The 21949-nt window shown below is 37.6% G+C and overlaps 2 protein-coding genes across 3 annotated transcripts in view; both read right to left on the reverse strand.

Moving 5' to 3' along the window:
• The window catches only part of LOC105567248 (FH1/FH2 domain-containing protein 3), a 147669-nt gene that overhangs the window by 117058 nt on the left and 8662 nt on the right, over positions 1-21949 (reverse strand). The gene's annotated exons all lie outside the window — the stretch shown is intronic.
• LOC105567246 (flocculation protein FLO11-like) overlaps positions 9881-21949 on the reverse strand; it is a 49245-nt gene continuing 37176 nt past the window's right edge. The window contains exon 10 of one of the 2 annotated variants that reach the window (XM_012021960.1): positions 9881-10374. In XM_012021960.1, coding sequence (XP_011877350.1) covers positions 10366-10374 — 9 coding nt within the window. In that variant the 3' untranslated portion in view covers positions 9881-10365. Of the gene's footprint in view, positions 10375-20787; positions 21445-21949 lie in introns of those variants that run through there. The other variant, XM_012021959.1, reaches the window with a different exon arrangement.

Consider the following 21949-nt stretch of genomic DNA (forward strand, 5'->3'; position numbering starts at 1 on the left):
AATATATTATAATATAAAATTGTGATGAAAATATAATAATGATAAAAATGTCAAAAGAAAATGATTATTGTAAAGAAAAGAGGACCGCCGATCGAAATTGGTGGGGCTGGTGGAGGGCCTCTGCAAGTCGGTCTGTTTTTATCGGTTAAAATTAAAATAAACGCAACCACGTCGCAGAAACTTACAATATTGGTGTTATATTGTGGAAATATTTGCCAATTCACTGCCAACATAACCAATGTTAGCCAATGTACAGCCAATGAATTGTGTTTCTAGGGAGGCGTTTATACGCAAAGGCAAGGCCTATGCGTTTAAGTGAAGGTTTAAAAAATATACTATAATGTAACTATTAAATTAGTTACTAGTTATCGAAAAAATGTAACTGAGTCAAGTTACAGTTACAGATAGAGAAAAAGTAACGAAGTTAAGTTAGAGTTGCCAAAAAGAAGCAACTGTAACTGTAAATTCGTTACAAGTTACGAGTTACTTCCCAACCCTGGTGATATGCATCGCACGGAATGATGTAACACCCTTCACGCGTTCACGAGTGTAAAAGAAGTTTGCGATTAAGTTACCTGGCCAGCTCATTGCCTTACATTAACAAGCTAACCATGCTACTGTGCAAACTAAGCAAGCCGAAGAAACGGCAAAAAGATGTAATTACACGCGTACTACACGCACACAAAAGCGCCTTGCGCACGTGGATATGTAGATAGCAGCTTAATCGTCTTCAATGCGAAAATAAGTACCCAGAGATCTTGATACGGGACGACATCTCAGTTATATCGCAGATTTAACAATTATTAAATGAAAAGATAATTTCGCCATTAACGGAAATAATCACGGAAGTAATTTTCAACTCGTGTATCATATTATTACTGCCAGTCTAACGAAAGTATGAAAAGCTATTAAGCGAAGTGACAATCCATCATTTAAATACGCACTTAAATTGTACTGTGTAATTATAATGTTTGCACGCCTATAATTAAATATTTAGCAATAAATAGCAACAGAAATATCTTCTCCATATTCTCCATTGTAATTAAGAGATTGAAAAATTAAACATTATGTTAATAAGAAAAAATAATGTCTGTTTATCAATCTTAATATTACTTCTTTTTACAATTAATTGTATTATACAATTATTACTCGGTGTATTACAAATTTACAAATATAATCAAATGTTAAGACATAATTATTTAAAGAATATTTAAAGCATTTAAAGCATTTATTACATTTTTTATTTGATTAGAATTGATTTTGTTGCCTTACAATATAATTTCATAAAATTTCTTCACATTTTTATATACAATACGAATCTTTTTGTTGCAACACAATATTTCGATACTTCGATAGTTATATCCCGAGCGTAATCCGATAAAAATCAAAGAAGTGAACACGACGAGTACTTCGAAAGGACGTGTTCCCTTCACCGTTGTTGCTCTAAAATCTCTTTAAAGACGATAACATGTCGAAACAACGAATTTCCTGCCGTGGCCGCGACGCACGTACACCCACACGTAAAAGTAAACGCGTACGCGCATGATAAGGAGTTAGGTTATTTATCGAAGTGCTCGTCCGACCGCAGCACACCCAAGGAGCGTTCCAATTTAAAGAAATCAGCATATTATCTTGCCTTATCTGGTAAAGACAATCTTTCCTCTCATCTTCGGAGGCGCGACGCCACCGCCGTTACCTTCCCGACGCCGCGCGTGTGCTGTGTGCGCATTAATAAATGGAATCGTGCGCTTTCACTGCGATTTGATTGAATCGCGCGTGATCGCACCCGGAGGACTTCGCGGGAGGAAGTTATTAACCGCCGGGTATATCGAGGTGAAACCTACCTTCGTGAGCTCGCACCCGCCGCGCCGACCCAATTCCGAGAGACAATGCAACGAGACACGTGCACTCGTCGCGTGACCCGGCCAAGTCGATTTTCTTCGTTTGCATTTCCGTCTCTCCCACGGATAAAAAACGATTACCTGGGTTCTTCCAGCGTGGGCGACTAATTTACGCCGCAGGACCGCTTTCTCGGCCTTTTTTTTGTATGCAAACGACTGAATATATTTCACGTAAGTTTCAAATCGAAACGGCTCCGGGACGTGTACAATGCTGCACGGGAATTTTTTTCTTTTACGTTGAAATTCTCTTTCTATCTCAATAGAGCACGGCGTGGCAAGTAAGTTATAATCTTCACATGTTGTGAGAGCATCAGCGAGGAGTCTCTCGCATGTAATGACCAATTAACTTGATATCAAACGATAATTAATTTTTTTTAATGGAAAAGAGCTATTAGAGAATTGAAATGAAGCCGACCGAGAGGAGGGGAGGACAACATTTGCATGTGAAACCTTCCTCATTTGATGATATCATTTCGAAAGATGAACTTAATACGCAGTATATGCACGTGATGAATAAATAGAGTATATATGCGTTTTGACAAGCGTTTCCCTACGAAATGCAAATAAGCTCTTGTACATTCGTCGTGACGTTGAGACCGAGGCCAAATACCAAGTTTAGAATAATCATCGTTGATGTTACAACATTGATACAATATAATTACTGCTATCGCGCTAATTTATCTCTTCGTGCCATTCCATCGAATTGTTTGCTTCTCATGGCTACAATTCAACCATCCCGCCAAACTATACGGTTGTTTGCTAATTGCTAGCAGATTTGTTCAACAGTTTTTATCTCATTAATTACGAAAATGATAAACGTAGATATCCTTGAATAGACAACGCAATTAAAGTATATATAACAATGTTAAGACTTGGAAAACTATAACCTAGATAGTAATGTTTATTTTATTTTTTGTATTAATAATAATAATACATTATCATTGAGGTAATATGAGGTAATGTTCTTCGCAATACATTTGAAATATGAAATATTTAGACACACACAAATTTGTGTTTATCACATTTGAGCCTTACGAATTTTATTAGTTTGTTAAATAATATTATACATTATATTATTTTGTACATGAAGAAATAGCCTTCATTAATGTTTCTTACTTCGAGAATCCAGCTGTAATAATATCATTGCAAATGCAACAAATCCATGATAATATTAATAAAGGTGTCGAACCATCGTGCACGTTCTATTCTCATAGGAGCGTTTAACCCTTAAACCCTTAGAAGCGTATACGGTTCAAGGTAAGCCGTGCCTATCTGGATCGTTACAGCCGACCTTACGTAATGTGCGGTTCGACTATTCGCAACGAACCGTGGGTTATGGTATGCGGCTAACTATGCGCCTAACTATAGCTACTTTGTGCAGGCACAATAGGGAAATTCTCGAGTGCGAAATACATGGGATGCGTCGAAAGGAGGGAACAATAGGTGCCTATGATTTTAATAAGGCTCGGTTTGAGTCGGATGAGCCGGAAATGAATTCTCAAACACGACGCGATTTCTATTAGAAGCGCGAAGTTAAAGATGTTTGACGTTAGACGCTAAAGCATTGTCGAATTTACAGATAGTTTCTAACGATCCTTTGTAGAGTAAAAGAAATTATCTGTCCAGTCAAGAGTTACAGCTTCGACATAAGTGAGTATTCCACCTTTAATCGGAAGAGTTCAACTGTACGATACTGAAACAAAGTCCGCTTTTCCTCTTACAATGTCCGGGATCTGTTGTGTCACGAACGCAACCTTTCAACGATGAATAATAGAGTTGGAGAAAACGCTCTCGAAAGAAATGTTTTAGCTTCAATAAGTATAAGATATAATTATAAAAACAATATTGTATGCAATCGTAAAACATTTGCCAGCTAATTTTAAATAAATCCTACTTTTTAAAAAGCTATGCTTTGTTGCACACGCGAGAAGACAATTTTGGCAGACATTAAAACTGCAAAATAATATATAGCTATTCCCTTAGCTAGCGAACGGAGAAACAAATATATATTCCATAAAAGTGAATTCTTACTGTATCCTATTTTAAATAAATTAGAAGTCATTGTCCCGCAGCTATTTCCCGTGCGATTAAAAACGTTGCCTGTAATAAAAAAGAAAAATTGTCTTGCTTTCCTTCCTCTTTCGCCAACTCCAGTCTCTGCGGATAATATATCTTCATACATGATTATAAACGACAACATTGCGAAGCAATCTGCGCTGTTTATAATACGCTTGGTATTTCGCTCATTATATTGTATTTGCACGACACACAATGCGGTAATTAGAAGGTGCTCGACACGGTAAAACCGTTATTACGAGAGATACAATTACATCGCGCCCGCTTTGTGTTTCCATTCGGGCAAGAAAATAAGATAAAGTGAGAATCAAAAGACTCGCATGCGCACAAAGGTGTCTCGTAACGCGGTCGCGAAAAACAAGGCACGGTGCGATATTTGTAAGACGGATGGTATCATAAAACAAAACGACGGAATAATCATTCCGCGATAACAGCTTGAATAATGCAGATTTCACATCGTTGAAGTTCCTGCAAGTCTACTTTATTAGTATGAAATAGTGTGAGCAACTATTTATGTCGCCTTAGTTGATACGAAGATATTAGTTCATCTGAATAAAGTGAAAGACAAACTAGTACGTTGTAAGAATGAGGACATAGAATTACAATTGGTAATTCTAATAATAAAAACGAATGCCATATACCCTGTTAACTTGCCTTGAGATTGTATGAACGTTCACAAGAAGTATTATAAAATTAAGTTAAACGAACAAAAATACACATTTTATTTTATAATTAATCCCAAGTAACTTAAAATTAAATTAATTTTAAACTGGCACAAGAAAGTTGCATACAACTTCCTGAATGTTCGCTGGGATGACAGATACCTTGTGAAAACGTTAAGAAATTACTATTCAACAGTTTTACAAAATAAAGATATCTTTAACTGTGAAACCCTGAGCAAAATTTAATCAGAATTCAAAGAAAGTTCCTCTTAAAATAAAATCCACTTGACATTTAAGCTTGAAGACAATTAATCTCAAAGTATTTCCGAGTAAATTACAGTCACTGCAAATAAAAGAAATATATATTTACTGCTCATGACTTTAATTTCGTCGAAATTATTCTTTTAGAATCAATTGTGTCTCTTATCAGGTAGCACCATAATTCACTTTAATAGCGCAACAGGGTGTCTAACAAATAGAGAAAGAGCTACCCACATCTCGAATCAAGGCGCGTGGGACGTGTGAATGCCGCCGTTAGTTGAACCTAGGCTATTCGTTATCTCTAATTAGCCGGATGTTGCATATCGTCATAGACGAGGGAGACGGATCGATCTTCCCGGGGATAAAATGTGTCGCCGAACACAATCTTCAATCTGCGTAATGTAGGATTCTACCGCTTGCAACGCGAGGCCGTATAAATATTTTAGTTCGGGCAAAGCTGTCGAAGATCGCTCGCAGAAGCCATAAATCGTGGGTGACAAGGCCGCGAAAACAGCTCGCGAGATTGGATTTCACGAATTCCAAGGCGGCTTAATACCGGGCGCGAGGAGCTTCTCGGTGAAAGAGGTGGAAATTGTGAAATACGGCTGTTTATAGATTTATGGCATTAAATACGATTGTAAAGGATTGTGAATGGAAATGGGGAAAGACGGAAGGTTTTAAGAGACATTTTTATTTTATTTTAGGGCCTCACTCTATATGGCTATAATTTTATCGATGATAGCAGTGGATACTAATTTTAATAATATTTAATTTAAGATCCGACATTCCAGATTCACTAATGAAGTCGCTGAAAAAAGTGCTTTGCACTTTCCGTTTACTTTATTCGCAAGAAATCTTTTTGTTCTCAAAGGTCGCGCTATAATGATTCTCTATTCCATATTTTTAGGTTTTATTCTATCTTGGCGTGCATTGCACATGTGTGTAAACACTGAAGGGTACATTTTCCTTTCACTATTTCATCATGGCTTATACTTAGCTCTCCAGTTTGCGTTAAATACTTAAAGGAGGAGTGTCCCAGGTTTATGGTTAAAGCCGATCCGATCGCAAAAGTTGGCAAGGTCGCATTCGTCGATATCGCTTGTCAACCGCGGCGATTATCCGCCTCTTATCCGGCGCTCCTCCTTTCTCGCTCGAGCGTTCCGTTTCGAGACGGCAATTACGGTCGAACGAGCGAGCGAGCGTATCAAATTCATCATCTCTGCGAACACGCGTGGCTGGCTCTCGCAATTTCGTCGCGAAAAACAACAAGAAAGAACGGGGGGAGGAAAAGCGACCGACATTCCAAAAAAAAAAATAAACGATCGAGCGCCTGAGGCGCCGTTTAAGATAATAATTATGAAACTCCCGCGTGGCGCGAAGCGTACGTTCGATCGTGTGTTGATTTAAAGATTAATCGCTTTCCCCATTTCGATCTTCTTCTACTTTCCACATTTCAGCTTCTTTCCTGGATAGTCTTGAGTCGAAGGAAAGTCGTATCGTCTTCGTTTAAAATAGTTTTTTTAAATCCAATCACGCGAAGTTTAAGATGTTGCATCGCGATTTTACACTTTTATAATTACGTCTACCTCTTTGCGCAGTACTTATCACACTTTACTTCAATACTTTTTAATTCAGATACACTAATAGATCTATTGGCTTGGTTTACAAAAGTCTAGTATTTCACTTTGTTTTTTTTATAAACATAATATATTTACTTCGAAATTGACTTCTCCCTTAAAAAAAAACATAAATTTCTATCTTTTTTCTTTGAATTTGTTCATAATGTAGAACTGTATGCTCGCTGTTGTAAAGTATGTCGCTTTTTACGATCTCTGATCATGCCTGAGAAGGCTTCCAAGCACAACGAGGAATTAACACTTTCACCAAGTGCTCGCATTACTAATTACCTACTAAATTACAAAACATAATCCCGCATAATCTTATTGCATTACATTGCAGTATTTCGTGTTATTCGGTGTCGTGATACCGAGTGTCCTCGGAGTAATTGCAGCTTAGGTTTATTAATATACACATCTGTCTGCCCATCTATCTGTTCCTATTCGGGCCTCGATACCGCGGGCGGTATCAGATGCGGCAAGAAGACAACGAATCGAATCGCGAATTATGCCAGCCGATCGAATCAACCAAGCGCCCATCGCGGCTCGGAGGAGACTTTAACGATCGGTCGATCGCGGATTCTCTCGTCGCCGGTTTTGCCCGAGCGAGAGAGCCAAGCGGTGCCCTCCTCCTCCCCCCCTCCCCGCCGTCCCTCTTTCTTTCTCGTTCTCCTCCGCCAGACGGGCCTATCGTGTTGGATTATCGATTCGCTCGAGGGTCGTCCTCCAATGAATAAAAGGACGCTCGACGTTCGTCCTTCGCAAGATACTCCAGGCCCTCGTCCTTCGCCATCATTAAACTACGGCTAACGACCCAGTTCCTTTCAGACGCCAGCTGCTACTCGCCCGAGCGGCAATTAGTTCCGGCTCGGTGTATACGGGGTGTGAGAAAGTTATTCACGATCAGGCTTGACACCGATGTTACGAAATGATGATCGGATAAGGAGACTAACACGTAATTGCATACTGCATCATATTTGATGTGCTTTCGATATGTGAATACTGGAGTGTTGTTGTAGTTTATTCCGCGTTACATAGATATGCGCGATAAGAAATATCGTTGATTTTTCGTTTGAGATTTTGAAGAGACTTCAAGTCTTTAACAAGTTATGCGAACTTTTTGTTTCATGTAAAAAGTGTTACGACCACGTACACGTAAATGAATGAAAACGCGAATAAAAAAGATTTAATGCAGTTGTACATAAACAGAAACTCCTAAAAATTGTTTCACAGCGTTAGTAGAATTCTTGCCTTCACGTTCATATCACCAAGTATAAACATTCTGCAGAGTTCAATGTTCCCTATCCGTCGTTTCCATAACGACTCCTCGACACGCGATCGATGGGATTTAATTAAATCGGATTTAAATTGAAATTGATTTCAAGTTTTGGCAGATTGCGTTTAATTCTATCGACCATCCGCAGTATTAGGGGCAACTTGATCTTCACTGTTAAGAATTTTGCAAACTTTGTTATTAAATAATTTCTATAAAAAGGAGATTTTACTGGCAGTATAACAAAAACTTACGAATTGTCACATTTTGTTCGGTTTTTTTTAACGAAACTTTTGGGATTAAAAATATCTTGGGGAACAGCCTCATTTATTTACATGAAACGGATATTTAATCCTGGAAGATTAAGAACGATCTTAGGGATTTTTCTAAGGTGGGGTCTTTCTAAGGTGGTCGTCTTGGATACGTAATCCTTTGAGCAATAAGATACCTCCAACATAAATACAAATAAAGATAAAGGATACAAAATGTAATTATTTATTTTAAAAAATATCAGATAAAACATATAAGGTACGGATTGTGTATTGATAAGAGTAAATTATACTTATCTGCTTTATAGGGAATTTTTTTCATGTAATGGCAGGGCGTAATGATTTAATTGAATGTTACGTACAATTTTTTATTGAAAAGTTTCTTTAACATTTTGTGTACAAACAGATTTACGGATGACCGGTAATAATTTTTCGGGAGAAACGATTTAGGTTACAATAGCGACAGAGACCATTGAAAATATAGAGAAACGTATAATTAAGAATTAGTAACATTCTAATTAAGAATCTATTTGTAGTTATACGATTTTTTCCCTAGCTTTACACTCACAATCTACAAGAATGAGAAATTGCTTCGTGGAACGGAGTTAATAATTTTTCTTCGGCTGCATATATTCAGACTGTAAAGATAAAAAATAAAAACATAGTACGTCGCGGTATCATATCTCTGTAAATCTGTTGTGAAAAATCGGCAGTCCCGTGCAATGTCATCAGATAGTCAACGATAAATGCGACGAAGAGGAGCGCGAACGTTGAGCTCTCTTATACGAACGGAAACCGAGGATGATCCATGGAGTCAGTGTAGAAGACGCAAAGGAGTATTTCATAGCGACTTTCTATAGGAATACAGATGCCCGTAGGCACGGGGATGTTGTAGCAGCGTTCAGATGCGCGCCGTGCGTCGTGCCGCTGAAATAAGGCTTCCTTCACTCGTAGATATCCCAACCATCACGATCTCGCATGTGTGTGTGTGTGTGTATGTGTCGCATAGTTGTACAAGGTGTTCGAGAAGATCCGCATAAGAATCATATATGATATTTATCAAAATAACATTTATTAGAAATATTTATTTTTGCCTAGCAATATTGAACAAATATCAATTAACATTAGTTGTATGTTCTCTCTCTCTCTCTCTCTCTCCCTCTCTCATTCATACAATCTATTATTTCAATGATTATCACTGTAAATTTCCCTGGAACTGAACTACATAGAAATACGGTGTCTTCTGAGCTATGATATCAAATCTGCTGTGGCGTGTAATTACGACCGAGGTGATATTCCAGCCGGAAATAGATAAGGCAAAATAGGTCAACTTACAATCAGTCAGTAAGTAACAGAATCCATGCTTCCGCAACTAGAGTTCACCTTTCTACCATTCGGATCGTGGTCATCGAATATCTAGGGCGATTTACCGAAACTGAAAGAGCTAGCGCTTATATATTCGAAGATTCTTTGTGACACCCTTATATTTAGCCGGAAACATCGAGATCGATTAATTAATGTCGCATTTATACATGCACGACAAGCGCAAAAATAAAAGACCATTTCCGGTCGTATATACATATCTACTCATTGTCAGTTCTGTGAATAAACGTGAATAAATCTCGCGAAAAAAAAGAAAGAAATAGATAGATACAGTAGGGGGGAGGGAGAGAGAGAGAGAAGGCAAGCTTCGGAAAAGAGAAGAAAAATGTCTGAAACTCCTCAATTCTTTTAATTATTCAGCTATCTAGTAACTGATGATATTTTTTATACGTTATAATATTCATTACATTAAATGAAATTTTTGGTAAAACTTATTTTATTTTGTCAAATACTTCCTTCTTTCAAGATACAAATGTCTCGAGCAAATTACTTTTTATAATCGGGGTATTTGGAAGCAAAAGGCTAAGAAATTATTATCTTTGAGAGTCTTACGTATTACCCACTACTGCTTATACATAATCCATCAGATTGAAATACGAGGAACGGTTTTTCGTGCCGGAAACCACGAAAATTTGTCAGCTGATTAGATTCAATACCTAGCGTGCGCGCTCGGAAAGGAGCAGACGTATATTTCGAGGAGCAGGACAAACTCGCTGTAGCGAGCAGTAAAGATTCAAGGATCGCTCGTAAACTCCTACGCGAATCCCACGAAGTCCCATCACGTATCCAATTTTCCGGAGATCAGCCGGCTTGATCCGGGGAGCTTTGGAAATCAGCAAATTGAAACGCGTACCGTCGGCCCGAGACGCTGGGTGTCGCTATGAAGTAGAAAAGCATTGCGCGTCTCTGTGTCAGGCCCCGAAGTCAAGTTGTCTTTAAAAAAAGATACGACACCGCCAAAACTGTGGCATCAATGAAACTCTTTCTCATCTTGTTACGCGTGAAACGGTATTTCATTTTCTTGCGGGACATTCATGTACAACAAATAAATAAATATTTATATCGTTTGCCATAAGCTTCAATAATTATTTTACGTAAAATAAATGCGTCATTTGAGTTTGAATTAGTTTGAATTAGTTAATATTTTAAAAAGTTGGCATTTTTATGGCTCACGAGTCATTCATATTTAACTTGGGACGTAATAAAATTAAATTTTCTGTATATGCTTGCTTGGCGAGATACGCGTACGCGTATGTTATCAAAGATGTTTCGACTAAAATCTCCCGAACGCACCTGTGTAAATCATCGCGCTTAAACCACCATCGTTTCATGTGTAATATAACATTGGACAATATTCGTCTTGCTTCGTGGATGGTCGGCGAAAATTTCGTTTCCATTTCCATCGAAAAAACAAAGCATGCCACTACTCACATCGGACTTTTGTGCTTCAACGGGTAACTGCATATACGGCTGCAAAAATTACATTGTTTCGCCGGTCCGTTATCGATTGTTAAGCCGCGCAAAATCCCGCATCGAAATCGCACACCAAGCATCTGACGGCTTTTGTTTCCTTCCACATCGCCATACTCGCGAGCAGAAATATACTGGAAAATTATTTCGCTTTTTTTTCTTGCTATAGTTTTCGTCGCCTTTTTTGATAGGCGGTCTCATGTACGGCGCGACGCGCAAATAAAAGAGAGAAATGCATATGATTTATGGAAAGCTGGTATTTCTCTAGTTTCGCTATCTGTCCTCACTTCATTCAACCTATCTCGCGAACGCAGATACCAGAGTTATTATTTCGTACGAGGAACGCGCGTTATTAGCTACCTTGTACGTATTATTTCTTCCGTTTCCTATTCTTTTTATCCTTTTTATAACGTATGTTAATATGATATGAACATCGATGTCTACGATGTCACTGGGAAAACTCTCTAATATTGGTTCCCTTTATAATTCTTAATCGAAAAGAAAGATGTTCAAACAGTTCCCTTTCATCGAACACAAAATTTCTTTCGTTAAATAATAGTATTCTCAATATTAGCGGGATTCCAAATTTCCCTCGCATTCTTATTAATTTGAGTTTAATCTTCAGGCTTGTACCTCACAAACACATGTTATTGAACGCAATCTCCGTTTTGTTTGCACAATTCCAATTATATCATTCGCATTTCTCTCGTCGAATAGCTTACTAATCGTAATATCTGACCCTGCGCGTCCTGTTTGCGACGTTCTTCAAAATTCACTAGACAGACAAAATCCACTTGTGCGTCTAGACTTATCTTCTATCACGCAGGTTCTCATGGCGGAAGCTATTAACGTCGTATGCCTTATTATCCTTTAAGGACTCGTCGTCAACGAGACGTGCGAGTTGCACGAGTTTGCACTTGGCCCAACGCTTTCTCGCCAAATAAGCCCATGAAGCTTTATGGGATTTAAGAGCACCGATGGAGATGGACGGGGCCACGTGCGAAAGGGAAAAAAAATGCAAAGGAAAGAGGACTGAATAAGATCAACTTTTCTCGAGGAAAAAAATAGAAACTAATCACACAATAAACGAGAAAAATTAATATCAGATGCAATGTAATCTAATTATGAAAATTAGAGGCACATTTATGAAAATAATTTATCCCATTCATAAGACCGTGACAATTACTGAATTGTTAAAATGCAACGGCAATAAGTGATTATTAATAGTAATATATGTAAATTAACTATGAATTATTTATGTATATGTAAATAAGAATGAAGATTCTCTTGAGATACACTGTACGAACACATAATTCTTGCACACAAAGAAACTGTGCACATAGGTATTTCTTAATACCATTATTTTATATCAATTACAGATGAATCTGTAATAAAGTAATTAAGATTAAGATCAAATATGTAATTGTATCCACAACAACGATAAAGAAAGGAAGAAGAGCGACGGAGGATGTGACAAAATGAAGTTGTCATGAGAAAAGAATAGATAAATACGAAGATTAAAAAGGTGGATGTGCCAAGCGAGAGGACTTGAAGACACGGCAGGGGGGGATAAAAACGAAGGATGTAAGAAGAAGGGGAGGTATAAGAAAAACAAAAACAGAGAGGAAAAAGAGAAGGAATCAGAATGGAGTGGACGCGCGCGTAGTCGAGGATGAACACGAGTGTCTCCGTTGAAAAGGCCCATGTGGAAGATTGTAGCACGCGCGTGTGCGTTGTAAGTACCCATCGTGCCCTTTTTTTTCTCCACGGGCACCTTCTTCAGCCCTTTCCACGTGCACGTACGTCCGCGTGCAACACCGTATCGTCCATATCGAGCGCGCCTATCAGCCAATTAGCAGAAATGAGATTGCAGTCGCAGATTAACGACCTGGCTCGCTCGCGACGCTCGGCGCTAGCACGTTACTCCAAAGTCGACCTCATACACGGCGCGTACCTTCGCTAAATTCACCCAGACAAGACAAATATTACGTTGTGCGTGTAATTCGATGTACGTACATTAATGCACGATAAGGCAGCAATGCGAACAGATGAATGCAATACAAAATGTTTCTGGAAATTATCGATTTAATTTAGAACACATATTCTCGTTTCTGAAACGTATAATATTACTCTTCACGGTTTCCTCGAGGAATTAATTTCATTTTTATGGTTTGCATTTGTAAATTTCGATGGATTTCGCTTCGTTTAATTCTTCGTGTTGCTTTAATTTCACATGTTCAAGTGAAGATAAATCGACACAGGTACGATCGTATCGTTAAAATAGACAAAAGTTTTACAGGTTTTACAGGATAGCACAAGGACTTTGTAATACATTTTTGAAAGATCAAGTGGAAGAGTAAGATGGCTTAAGCGCCATATAAAAAAAAGAAGAAATTCTCTCCGTTGCTTTCCTGCAATTCATTGCGCATTGCGGATTTATTAACCTTAAAAAAGCCACCACCGACGATTTAACATGCGAGCGAAGAGGCGAACTAGATTGTATTCTTCTCTAAAACGTTCGTGCTTTGCTGGACAGGTAACGACTTGGCCAACGTATAAACTGAGAACACGCGATATTATCTAGGTGTCGTTAAAATTTCTTGAATGATGAGACAGCTGACAGTAATATTGAGTAAGTACGGCAAAAATAGCGCTATCGTTATGAATAGGAGCAATATTTCATTGAGTAACCACTTTCTTTTTGCAGAGAAAGATAAATTCGTACAGTCATGCGAGCAAATATTTGTTTAATTCAGTAAGAAAAAACATATTCGGTTCCTTGCACTAGTGCGCACAGAGAGCACACTAAGGCTTATTTATAGTCAATATTCTTATATGCAACTTTGTCTTAAATACACCTTCAAAAAGTATTTAGCCGAAAAACAAAATAATCCGTACGGATGCTGTACAGATCATTTTACTGGCTAAGAAATATTTCAAGAGATATTTAAGATCCTTAAATATAAGAATTGACTGTAAACAAGCCTTGGCATGCACTCAGGTGCAACTAACCGAATTCGCTAGTAGATATACTCATATTTCCTTACGGAACACGTTGTCTGCGCTTGTAAAATGTGCAAGGTTTTTATAAACATTTATATACATTTCAAATGTAGACATACGCTCTGATCATTTTCCTTGAAAAGAAGTACTGGGAAAATACTCGCGTATAATAATAATACATCGGAAAGATCATCAATGGACACCGCCAAAATTGAATAAAATTTTGCTCTTTTAGAATAACGATAAAAGAAAATTGAAAATTCAGAGAGGACCGTCTATTCTTTTACGATTTTCTTTTACCGGAGGAGCACGCCAGGTGCGGCGAAGTTATCAATACCTTTGAACTCATACGTGCGTATGACATGTACGTATACATATATGCTTCGTACATTGTTCATATTTCTTGACGGAGAGAAGCACGATCTCGTCCGCGATAGTTGCCCTGTCAAGAACTTTTTTAGAAACTGAAAACTGAAAAAGATAAACTTGCGTCAAGTTTTAGAACTCATTTGTCACTTTAGCGACAATATCCGATAAATCGATATATTCACTTTGAAGTGAAGAGGAGTTCCGCGGTTCTTTTTATTTTTTTTAAAAACGATACCCGTTTTCCCTCATTACGGCGCGGGGATCTCTGCTTTCCGATCGAAATCAACTTTCACAAAATGACGGAAAATTTCTAATCTGAATATTTGTCGCGAAAGTTGATAATAAGGATCATTTCCGAAAAGGAAAATTGTCCCAATTGGAAAATTTACAGGAATATTAGTACTATTTTGTTCGAGCCACAAATCTATTTCATTGCATAGACAACACAGGTTATCCCGAAATTCACTAGTTAGAAACAGGCACGTTTCCGCAAATTGGAATTATCGGTAGTTTTATAAGCGGTGCTTAAGACGATTGCAATGCGTTGAGTTAATGAAACTACCGCTCATTAAGGAAGGTTCGGTTGCGTTGTTCCGAAATCGAGTTTACTCTCGTTAGGGATGTTCGTCTTCGTTTCAACTTTACTGTTACGAAGAACGATCACCGAGTCTGGGAGGTTTATTTCTGCTTTAAAGCTTTCCTACAGTGAAGGACTAGAAGTTACGTCGAACACGGGCAACTATTTTGACGTATTAGATTGCCTCAGGCTTTCTCTTTCGTTTCCACGGCATATACCCGGCCGTCTCTCCGATACAAAATCCAAACCAGTTTTCTTTCGGAGACAGGAAGGACGATACTTTCCGGTCGCCCGACCATTTTCTCCATTTTCATATACACATATGTACACAATGTGCACATATGCGCGTAATATGTATATCGACATGCGTTGATCCTCCGAATTTGTGTTACGCGAGCCTCGAAATTATTGCCACCGAAATACCCAGCCATCGGAATACGAGTATCGATAACTCTTTGATAATAAATAATTAGGAAATTAAATGCTCTTTACAGCTCAATAAAAGTCGGTTCTTAATGAATAATAAAGCATGCGATAATACAAGCTTAACAAATACTTAAAATAGTACGTTAAAATAGTACAGTGTTGTGACATATTGTCTCACACGAATACAATCTATATGGCCAAAATGTGTAGCCATGAAATATATAGTTGAAATTGGCGATGCTATTTGATCAGCATACAGATGGAAATGATGCGATGTTTGCGTACGGGGAAAAATACAAAAATGCACAGAATAATATGGAAATGAAATCCTGCGGTGGCCACACAACACACACACACACACACACATACACAATGTATATGACTATATCCCATCCTTTTTGGCGAAAATAATCACCGCTTTCGCTGATATATAAACTGTGCGCAGCAAAATATCAGAATTTATTGCACAATATAGAAATAAAACCGTGGGTAGCGTTTTAAACATATCTCTGTAATTTCGGAAAACATGAATGCGCTTTAAGGTACCCGTTATATGAACGTTTCTATGAATGATTCCATTTTCGAGTGCTTCTGCTTGTTTTTATATGACACGCGCGAGAGAAGAAAGTGTTTCGGAAATGATTAATTTCTGCCTCTCAATAATGAAAAATTTTGTTAATTCCAATAAAATACAGAATAATTACTACAATTATTTCTGACGCTATATTCTGTAAATATTAGCGTTTTGTCAAAAATTAAGAAAGTCGAATATTTATTTTATCAAAGCTTAAGAGAGTTATCTATTATATTATGACGGAATGCCGTTATTCAGTTAGTTTAGAAATCATTGTCATTCAAGAGTATAAGAATGAGCGAGAAGGACAAAAACGGGACGAGGAGAAGAACATGCTGTCGATACGCATTTAATTATCGCGCTATTATCCGATTAAACTGTTCGACTCGACTGGATTCGTCGAGCTTTTTTAAGCATCCATCCAATTGCTGGATTAATAAAATGACCTTCGCGTCCAATGTTTCAGAGAATTAAATCGATGAAGAGACATAGAGGCACGGTGCATCTGGAGTCACCGTTTAAGAGGATGGAAATTTTATTAGTCTTGACGTCAATATCGTAACCTTGTTATCGATGTTACACTGTTTACTGCCTCTCAATAATATCTTAAATGCTATATTTCAATACGACTTATTAAAGGTGTATAGAATGATATATGGTGATATCGATGATTTCATTTGTCATGTACAAATTATCTTTACAAATGCACTTCTCAAATATCTCATATTGTATTTATATATTACGTAGATTGTACAACAGCATTCTATGTCTTTTTCATTAACAATTTAGATTATCATTTCTTTCCTAAAAGACTACAGACTTTTTAGTCGAGTAAATTTTGAATGTACATTATATTCGTTGAAACATTTCAATTAATATTTATGAATTTATTATAATCTCTATGCATAATTATTATTCTTTTCCTATTATTATCGAATCTCAAAAGTTTCTTTATTGAACGTGACGTCTTGTACATAATTTGGAATAAATGCTGTGTATCTTAGAAAGTAAATTTCTCCAGTAATAAAATGTAATATCAATTTATCAAATCCTTTTACAGCATATAATTTACTTATCTTCATATTGTTTGGTGCAACAATAATATGGAAATGGCCATACGTTCGCAGTCTACTTGCGAATAAACCAATATGAGAAGAGAAATACTGCATATATCGTTCCGAGACAATGAATAACGATGTCATATTTCGTTCTGTAATTGAATTTTGCATTTATAAAGTTACACTCACGTAGACACGTATGCATACGTGAGAATGTCACGCTTTTATGTGCGCTTACGTTTACGCTCGCGAAGAGAACTTTGCCCTCGAGACATAAACCAGTTATATGAAGTCCATTCGTTCGGGATCTATCTCACTCTATCGTTGTAAACGACGTCTCGAGTATCGTAACATGGCGCGTATAACGAAAAATTGCAACGAGATTCGCCCGCATTGTCGTGGAGTTCCGAGGCGCACGACGGCACGCGAATTTATCGTTCCAGTGCAACTGGCGGACGTGGGAATAGAATGATACAGTATCGATTGTTATCGAAGAAATACTCGATAAAGATGTCTCCTCGTTGCCAACCGGCACACAAATATTTGTTTCCTATTTTCCTCGTACTATTACATAGCTGTGATCGATAAAAAAACTATTTGCATAAAATAAATTGCAAAATATTTCTTAGGTAATGCAGAAAAATACGTACATGGACGTGGACGATGTATTATTTTTCGTCATTACTTGGGAAATTAATAGTGCAGAGATACAGTGTATTGTTTAAAATAGATAAACAGATCCATTTCTTAAAAGTTCTGTCATCACGATTCTAATTATAAAATTTAATTTATTACAGTTGTATTTATTGTCCCTAGACTATACAGAAAGTACATAGAGGATTGTCATAAATCACTATATTCTGTTTATTTCGCAATAAAATGGAAATTAACTTAAAACAGAAATAAGGAAACCTCCGTGCGTAATAAATATGTAATTTATGTTTAAAACTCAAGTGGTGAAATTATCCGCAATCATATACGAAATAAATTGTTCTTTTTTTCATTAATAAACACAAGTAAACGCAGAAACAATGTCGTATTAAATCTTCAAGATGCTATAAAATCAAGAAACTCGTAAAACCACGCTTCATGGACCAATGCGGCGCTTCTCAACGTTATTGCGGGAATAGATCACGTAGCGGCCTTGATTCGCGGAAAATTCGCGGATCATCGAAAATTCCCACGGTAGATTTCGCGCGTGAGTGCAAGAGCAAGAGAAGACAAAACGAAAGATGTCGCGGAAGAAGGTTTCACTGCCGTTAATTGGTATCATCCGTGGCGCGATCAGACGGCGAGGTTTCACAAGTCATTGGAAACTTTTATGCGACCATTACTTTTTCCTGAACTAATTCGCGTGCGACACAAGGCAAAGTGTGCTATTAAATATGATGTTTAAAGCGTTCGCGATCGACGAAACTTTCAACCGTAACAGCTGTAAAAATTTTTTACGAGTTCCCTTTAGCGATAGGTTTTTTACGCCGGGCAGTTCAAAAGCAATTTTCAGATTCCTCTGTTCTTAAGTGATATACGAATACATATTTCAAAAGTATAATAATTTTTAGACGTCAGCAAGAAAACATATTAGTCGAAAGTTAAAATATTTATCAAATAATATTTAAACTAATTTTTAATTGCTTAACAAAACGGTTTAAAATGCATTCTAAATTAACATTATTATAAAAGAACTCACGAACATCGGCTAATTGTTCATATTAGTAGCTTGTAATGCTCTTATTCAATTATAAAATTCTAAATTAATATAAAATAAAGTGTAAATGTAAATTTCATTTGTGTAAATAATTAAATAAACCTGACTGTACTTATTTATTAGTAGTATAGTAGTCTTAACAGTTCCTTCAATAAAATACGTAATTAATGCTAACGCTATTCTCGCTCAGCGCGGATCTCTCGCGAATGATTCGTGCAGGAATTTCGTTACGTAGCGATTATGTAAATGTTTTTAAGACGCGCTCCTCTCCGAAACGCAAACGGCGCCTCTCGGAAATGCTTCGCGAAGGTGGTACATCAAGAAGAAGTTAGCTCCGCCTCGCAACCGCGCATAAAGCGCTTGCGAAACCGTGAAATTCGGAAATAGCGACTTTATTGCCGGAAAGTATTGTGATGTGTATAACGCAATACGCAGCGTTTTGATGGAATTGTTGCACAAGCAGTGATTTTACGAACAAACGAAACGTGTGGAAAATATATATGGAGTCAGAGTAAACGAAGCGATTGTAGTAGCCATTTCCTAAAAATTAAATTTTTAGTTAGATATATTCTTCTCGGGTATGTTCAGCAACGTACGCGGATTTAAAATTTAGACACACAAATATTTTGAGATTTACGTAAAATTATATTCTGAACAGATTAATCCAAAGCTCTGTGGAGCTTTACGCTTGAAATTACATTTCTAGAAAACCGCAGATTAGGGACTTCTAGTTTGCATTAGTATTTAACTGCAGACCCTTTATATTCTCCCTCGTAATAATTTCACAGATCGGACAGATGTTATTTTAATGAATCCAAATGGAGATATAATTTATTTGGCTTGGCTGATCAAATATTGATTAAATAAAATTAATTCCCAATGAAATTATGGGAAACTAATATAGATTCATAAGAATTAATCGAGCATGCCGTAAGCAAAAGCAGAGGTTCTTGTACATTGAGCTGTAACAAAAGGAAATGCCTAATTGCAATTGTTATCTGGGCAAAATTGTGGTCACGATCGAAAGAATTGGTCGTTAAATTTCTTTGAGATTGGGAAAACAGGATTAGCAAAATCGGCAGACTAATAGCGCGATTATGTAAATACGACGATCCGAAATATTACATCGTTTCGGATAATATCTTCCGGAAGTACTCGTTTTCTCTCGAGAAAGGTCAATGATCCCCAGAGATACCGTGTGGCATCGCGCGAATAAGGCTGTAAGCAGCGGTGGTGATGTGAGCCACGTCTGCCCTGCCCGAAAATCCGTAATTTGTAATCATTTTCGGAAAGGTCCCCCGGCTGCATTTATTCCGATCATAACCTGTCCGTCATCTCTCCGCATGGACACGTTCCGTTCACGGCGTCCTTGCTGCGCTCGCTCGCTCGCTTTGGTTCATGAATATTAATTCTGTACTCCCAAAATATAATGCCGTAACGCCTTTCTCGCTGAGAAAGAACGGTCGCGCGGATCGTTGCACTCGAAGAGCGAAACTCTTCTCGTCCCAACCCGGCAGTCTTCGCCCGATCTTCTGCTCCTTCCATCGTCTTCTTCTTTTTCATCCCGATCTCGCTTGGACGCCATCCTTTTAGCCGCTGGAGCGAGGATTTTTAGCGATATTTATGAACGATCTAAAGTAAGATCGCCTCGGGGATATTTTTTCGACTGCTTCTGATGTTTGCCGATATCAATTTAATTTATCGAATTAATGCAAGAACACGCCAATTAAGAAGAAAAATTATGCGTTCTTCTTAGCATTAACGCGCCCTTATTTTTGGAATTAGATAAAATTGAAGGCTACAAGCGTGTTTGTAATTAAATATTACGTTAATTATGAAAATGTGTTCCGAATTATAAATCTGTGAAGGCTTTGATCTTCAAAATACACGTGGTATCGGCGATGTCTAAGTCCCAGTCTACAATAGATGATTTAAGCCCTAAGCTTTAAGAAATTGGCCAATCACGGTCAAGTATGAGTAGAATGCGCGACTGTGATTAGTCAATTTCTTAAGGCTTAGGGCTTAAATCTCTATTGTAGACTGGGACTAAAGAAGAATATATTAAATCTAAAGAATTTCTTAAATCTCACCACAAGATTTAAGATTTGTGACATGCTGCAATTGCAATCTTAATATTTACTACATGTAGAGTTAATGCAATTCATAGAATATTGACGACTAATGGACACTCTGTTAAGATAAACTTTATTTGAAAATAAAGGACTCGTTGGATTTATGCATTTACATATTTACATTGAAACGATGCCAATGTGAGAAACAGTCGAAGAATAAGAGGACGCGGCACACTGTAAATACCTTAGGTTTAAAACATTAATTGCACGACCAATTTACAAAGCTTAGAGGAAGGGGACGTATACTGCCTATAAAACCGGTAATGGTAATACCGCTCCGCTAGTGAGCGCGATTTTGATAAGTGGTCTTTAACTCCACAGAGTCTATCTAATCTGCGATCTAATCTAAACGCGATATCTTCGCACGACAGACATTCGGTCTTTAGTCCGCCGTTTGACACAAGCCGGAAGATGGGAATGCGCGCGCACACACAGAGATTGCCATCCCGGTCGTGATCGTGGGTGTACCATCTCGTGCGGCGGCGCGTAGAATTATAAATTCGTTCCTTCATATGTACACGGCGTACCTCTGAAACAAATTCCAGCGCTCCATCGGGAATTACGGCGCCCCTCGTGAATGAAACTGGACACTGCCGACGTCGTCGTCATGCACGAGCGTTCGTGGCGGAATGCAACAAAGAGGTCCGTACAACTTGCTTGTAACTACGTGAGCCGGCTGACTGGAGCTGGAAAGATAGGTAGGTAGGTAGATAGGTAGGTAGGTAGGTAGGTGAGTTGGTATCCAGGGACCGTCTATCAGATGACTCTCAAGTCCCAAGCATGGAGTGGAATGATTCAGTGTCGAAATTGCAAAAATCGAGTTGGACGCTGCGAAATCCGAGGAATAAACGATCGGATAAAAATTGACAATTTAATCTAGCTCTCCTTTTCTCTTTTGTAATGTTAGAAGCAATTACAAAGCAATTTCTATTAATAATATAGCATATATTATTAGGTAATTTCTATATTAACTAATTTCTTCTACTCTTCGTAAAATATAAACATTATCTTGGCTTTTGTAATTGAAATTAGAGAATTATACAGGGTGTACTAAAACCACCGGATATCCTTTTAATCATAAATTCTTTGGAAACTTTCAAGACAAAAATTCTAATACAAAAATGTCGAGGCTATAATAGTTTTTAAATAATAAGCGATTACATTTCACAAATGACAGGCCTGACAATGAGA

The sequence above is a fragment of the Vollenhovia emeryi genome, unplaced genomic scaffold (genome assembly GCF_000949405.1).
Source record: "Vollenhovia emeryi isolate VEMERY1.0 unplaced genomic scaffold, V.emery_V1.0 DF939139.1, whole genome shotgun sequence".
In the NCBI taxonomy this organism is placed as follows: domain Eukaryota; kingdom Metazoa; phylum Arthropoda; class Insecta; order Hymenoptera; family Formicidae; genus Vollenhovia; species Vollenhovia emeryi.